The sequence below is a fragment of the Pteropus alecto genome, unplaced genomic scaffold, assembly GCF_000325575.1.
Source record: "Pteropus alecto unplaced genomic scaffold, ASM32557v1 scaffold160, whole genome shotgun sequence".
Classification (NCBI taxonomy): domain Eukaryota; kingdom Metazoa; phylum Chordata; class Mammalia; order Chiroptera; family Pteropodidae; genus Pteropus; species Pteropus alecto.
Genome location: NW_006429864.1, coordinates 978,558 through 983,829, shown reverse-complemented (window position 1 = coordinate 983,829; position 5,272 = coordinate 978,558). Strand labels below are relative to the sequence as shown.

The 5,272-nt window shown below is 51.8% G+C and overlaps 1 protein-coding gene across 1 annotated transcript in view; it reads right to left on the bottom strand.

Moving 5' to 3' along the window:
- Window positions 1-6: 6 nt before the first annotated feature.
- The window catches only part of SLC27A1 (solute carrier family 27 member 1), a 14,339-nt gene continuing 9,073 nt past the window's right edge, over window positions 7-5,272 (bottom strand). The window contains exons 7-12 of the mRNA XM_006904281.2: window positions 3,467-3,676; window positions 2,604-2,730; window positions 2,377-2,514; window positions 2,141-2,305; window positions 1,614-1,760; window positions 7-428 (exon numbers count right to left, since the gene is read on the bottom strand). Coding sequence (XP_006904343.1) covers window positions 271-428; window positions 1,614-1,760; window positions 2,141-2,305; window positions 2,377-2,514; window positions 2,604-2,730; window positions 3,467-3,676 — 945 coding nt within the window. The 3' untranslated portion in view covers window positions 7-270. The remainder of the gene's footprint in view (window positions 429-1,613; window positions 1,761-2,140; window positions 2,306-2,376; window positions 2,515-2,603; window positions 2,731-3,466; window positions 3,677-5,272) is intronic.

Sequence of the window (5,272 nt, the reverse complement as noted above, 5' to 3'; positions counted from 1 at the left end):
GGAAAGAGGGAAAAGATGAGGGCAGATGAGGGCAGCAGGGAGGCTAAAGCCAGGAAGCAGGGAGAAGAGACACACACACAGACACAGGATCAGAAGACAGGCAGGGCAAGGGGAGAGAGTAGGGAACCAGGCTGAGGAGAGTGAGGAAAGGGGAGAGACAGTTTCTTTCTGAGGTCCAGTTTCTCGACCCCAGGATAGGGCAGAGCTGTCTGGCTCCAGCCCACCTAGCTTGCCAGGCCTGGTTAGAATCTCGACAGCAGAGGAAGAGTGTCAGAGGGCAAAGGCACCCGAGCAGATGCGGGTGTAGACATCCTGGTCCAGGGGAAGGTAGTGTCCCTGCTTCAGGTCCAGGAAGAAGAGCCGGTCCGAGATCTGGTGTGGGTCAAAGCCTTCATGTTGCAGCCGCGTCTTCTGGATCTTGAAGGTGCCTATGGGGGTGCAGGTAGAGGTGGGGGGTACTCAGCAGGGAGCTTCTAAGAGCCTCTAACTCACCATTCTCTCCTGAGTCTCCAGGCTTCTGCATAGGTTATCCCCTTGGTCAGGAACATTCTTTCTCATTTTGCCTTCCGAATTCCCCCTGGTCCTTCAAATCCCAGCTTCATGCCTGTCCTCCAGGGAAGCCTCTCTGACCACCCCCATTATAGCCTGAAACTATGTCTTCCCTGCCTAGTCACCTGTCCAACCCCCAGGAGACCAAGGCAGGGTGGGGTCCGTCACAAAATAGGTGAAAGGTCAGCAACTTAGAGCCTAGAGACCAAATCTGGCTCTTCACCTTGTTTTGTAAATAAAGTTTTATTGGCACAAAGCCAGGGCCATTCATTTACACACAGTCTAGGCTGCTTTTGCACTACAAGGCAGAGCTGAACTTTTTGGGCAGAGACTGGCCCACAAAACTGAAAATATTTATTATCCAGGCTTTAAGAAAAAGTTTGTACTCCCTGCAGTAGACGATTAAAGAAGAGTTTTGTGAAGGATAAAGGTTGGAGTTAGAATTAAAAGGCGAGGGAGAATACCTTGTGCTCTAGAGTTGGGAAGGTTTTTTTTTTAAAACAAAACTTCAGAAGCACAAATCATAAGATTTTTGTTTTTTTAAAACAAAACTTCAGAAGCACAAATCATAAGATTTTTTTTTAAAAGGATAAGTATGTGTCAAAATTAAGGGTTTCTTTTCAACAAAGGCCACCATAGACAAATTTAACAGACTCTCAAATAGAAGAGACTTACAATGTCTGAAATGGCTAAGGAATTAACATCCAGACCATTACAAGGAACTCCCACAAATCAAAATGAAAAAGTGAGAGGCAATACAAAGATGGATGAAAGATCAGAGATGTGAGATGATTTGCTCAAATTTCCTAATCATCAGAAAAATGCAGAAAATGAAGAAACAAACACACAACACTGCAGGATGCCTAACAGGGATGGGAGTGAGGAATGGAAATAATTAACTATGTAAATAAAATAAGAGAAGGGTCCTACACAAGCCCACAGTGCCAGGCTGGCTGTGTACTGTTATGTCAGATTTGGCCCAGGGGCCTAAACCAGGATAAGTAAGTAAATGGTTGCTAAACCAACAGGCAGTTGGGCAGACCAAAAGAGGGAAAGGAGCGCACCTGTGGTATCCACCTGGGGCAGGAGGCGCAGGAAGATGGGCCGGGCATAGGGCGCCAGCACCTTCTGCAGCTCCTGGTACAGCGCATTGGGGCTCAGCTGACCGTGGGGGTCGGCAATGGCTGCCATGCCTGCTTTGCCTTCTATTCCTAGAGACAGAGGCTCGGTTAGAACACCATCCCTCACCCCACCATGGGACCAGATACACCCTCAAACATTGGCCTCTGGCCTCTGATCCCTTCCACCTGGGCTACACTCACCAAAGCAGCACATATCTGATTAAGTCCTGCTACACTCCTGCAACCCTGAGCCAGAGTAGCTCTCATGATCCCATTTTTCTAGATGAGGAAACTGAGGCTTAAATCGCACAGGAGAGGTGATTCCAGATCCAGTGGCTCCCACCCAAGTTGTCGTGTGCAGTTGTCCAAGTTGTGCACTGCCCAAGGGCACCTGTACCTCCAAGCTCTTCCTAGCTAGGCCCCTCTGAGGCTACCAAACCCTAGGACCACCCCCTGAAGCCCCAGCTTGCCTGGCACGGCCACCCCATACACGGCTACATCTGTCTGGCCCAGCAGGCGGCTCAGCACACCCTCCACCTCAGTGGTGGAGACGTTCTCCCCACGCCAGCGGAAGGTGTCCCCACTGCGGTCCCGGAAGTACATGTAGCCCAGCTCATCCATCACCAGCATGTCACCTGGCAGAGGGAAGAGGGGCAGGTAAGAGGGCAGCTGCCATCCCCACAGCCAGCCCCCACGGTGTGCGCACCTGAGACGTAGGCGCTATCGCCCTTGTGGAAAACACTGTGGGCAATCTTCTTGCTGGTGGCGCTCTCACTGATGTAGCCATCGAAGCGACGCAGTGGGTCCTGCTGGTTGATCTGGCCCACAAGGAGGCCAGGCTCCCCTAGGATGGAGACCCCACTCAGACTTCACTACGTGGGCAGGGGGTGGGGACCCCAGCTCCCAGGGAACTAGGTGGGGCCCCCCACTCACCGGCCTGGCATGGGATACAGAGACCCTGGGCATCCCGCAGTAGTTCCAAGGTGTCCTCATTGACCTTCACCAGCCGGATTGGGTACACATGTGGCAGGATGCGGCTGGTGAAGCCACAGGAGCCAACCTGAAATAAGGCAAATTGAGTTTGCAAGGAGCCCCAGGGTGGCACAGTGTCCTCTTTCCAACACCTTGCCTCTCCTGCCCCAAAGTCTGGAATAGAACCCCCAGTGTCACTTCAGCTCATGACCTTGGGTGATATGAAAAGGGGGGGGTATTAAGTAGTGTCTCCCCAAGGACTCATGCCCCTCTTCCCACCTTTTCAGCCTCCCCTACAGTCACGGTGGGAAATCTGCTGGCCCACCACCACTTCCTGGTCCATAAAATCCTCTAGATTGGTAGGAAGTGGGTACCTGGAGTGACCCTGGAGCCAGATCGGGGTACTGGCACAGCTCGCGTTTGTAGAGAGCTGCCAGTGGGGGCTGCTGTGCTGAGCTCATGGTGTTGGATAAGTAGAACATACCCAATGAGCTATTAACCCCTTTAACAGAAGAGGAAACTGAGGCCCAAGACTTGCCCAGTAGGAGGGGATCAGCACCCCACCTCCATCCTGGGTGCCCGAGCCCTGCTTTCCTTGCCACCTCTCCAGGTGGAAACAGGCTCAGAAAGGCTGAGGCACTTGCCAGGGGCACACAGCCACGCCAAAGACTTGAACTCAGGGGCAACAGTCACATGACTGGCTGTGCGTGCTGGAAGAGAGGGGCCCAGGAGCTCCCCCTCCCCCGCCTTATGCCTCTGCCATGGCACCCGGGCCACCGTGATCCCTGTACCCTGACTTGCGCCCCGCACCCCACTGCGCCCACCTTCCCATCCATGTTGGCGATGCTGCAATTGCACTCAGTGGCACCGTAGAACTCGCCGATCTGGCGAACTCGGAAGCGCTGGGTGAACTCCTTCCAAATTGCGGGCCGCAGCCCGTTGCCCACCGCGAGGCGTACTCGGTGCCGCTTCTCCGCCTCGCTCACCGGCTGCTTCAGCAGGTAGCGGCAGGTCTCTCCAATGTACTGGACCACCTGGCCAATGGGGAGCGAGTCATGGGTGGGAACGAGGGCCAGAGGGGAGCTCGATACCCCAGGGCACACCCCTGACCCTGGGCCCTAGAACAAAACGGGCCCTAAGGATGATAACTCTGGGGAAACAGCTCAGTCCTAGCAAGGGCCCTGGGATGCGCCTTCTATTCAAGTGGATGCATCTGGGTCCCCCCACCTGCCCCTCTGCAGTCCCTCTATCCCCATGCCGCTTCCTAGGGACACTTCGTGCACCCCACACCAGGCAAGAAGGTGAGCAGCAGCGCTGACACCCCAGAAGACAAACCTAGCCCAGAGCCCATGTGCTCTACACTATCCCATGCTGTCCCCCCAGAACACAGTCAGCTGAGATCTGGGGTGGGACCGCTGTCAGGTGCGTGATCTTCGTTTCCTCCCTGAAGTCACAGCGGAAGAGCCCCAGTTGCCCACGGAGTCACCTGCTCATTCGGAGTTATCTGCTCATTCACAACCCCTGTAGGGAGCACTTGGACAGGAGCTGAGAGCCCCAGCTATGAATCCCATTAGGGTGACTTTGTATACTGAGTATACGCACGGAGTGGGTGTGGAGAGACAAAGGCACATCTTAACCATTTTAAGTGAATAATTCAGTGGCATTAAGTACAGTCGCATTGTTGAAAAACCATCCCACCATTCATCTCCAGAACTCTCATCTTCCCAAACGGAAAATGTCTCCGTTAAACACAAACTCCTCATCCCCCTCCCCCAGTCCCCAGCACCCACCATCTACTTTGTGTTTCTGTGAATCTGACTACTCTAGGGACCTCATATAAGTGGAATCACATAGTATTTGTTCCTTTGTGTCTGGCTTATTCACTTAGCATAATGTCCTCAAGGTTCACCCACACTGTAGAATATGTCATAATTTCCTTCCTTTTATGGCTGAATAATATTTCACTGTACGAATGGACCACATTTTGCTTCTCCATCTGTCAACAGACATTTGGGTTGCTTCCATGTTTTAGCTGTTGTGAATAATGCTATGAACATGGGTGTACAAATATCTCTTTGAGATCCTGCTTTCAAATCTTTTGTTTTAAAAACAGTCCAAACCAGACAGAAACAGCCACACAATATATGATTCCATTTACAGGAAATGTCTAGAACAGGAAAATCCATAGAGACAGGAAGATTAGTGGTTGCCAAGGGTTGGGGAGGGGTATGGGAAGTGACTGCTGGTGGGGACGGGGTTTCCTTTTGGGCGATGGAAATGTTCTGGAACTAGATAGAGGTGATGGCTGCACAACACTGAGCGTGCTGGATGTCACTGAACTATTGTTTACTTTAAAGTGGCTAATTTTACTTACATGAATTTCACCTTAATTAAAGAACAAAAAAACAGTCCTCATCTTTCAGAGCTTTTACTGAAATATCTTATGCAGAAAGCATGCTGCTGTCTGGGTGGCTTCACAACGATGCAGAAGGAAGGATGTGGGTGGGGGAGGAGGGGTCAGGACAGAATGGTTGATGGCCCCTGGAGCCAGTGACATGTGCTCAGGAATCCCCAATATTTTTCTGTCCACATTTCTATGTATTTGCAACTCTCAATAATTAAGTTAAAAA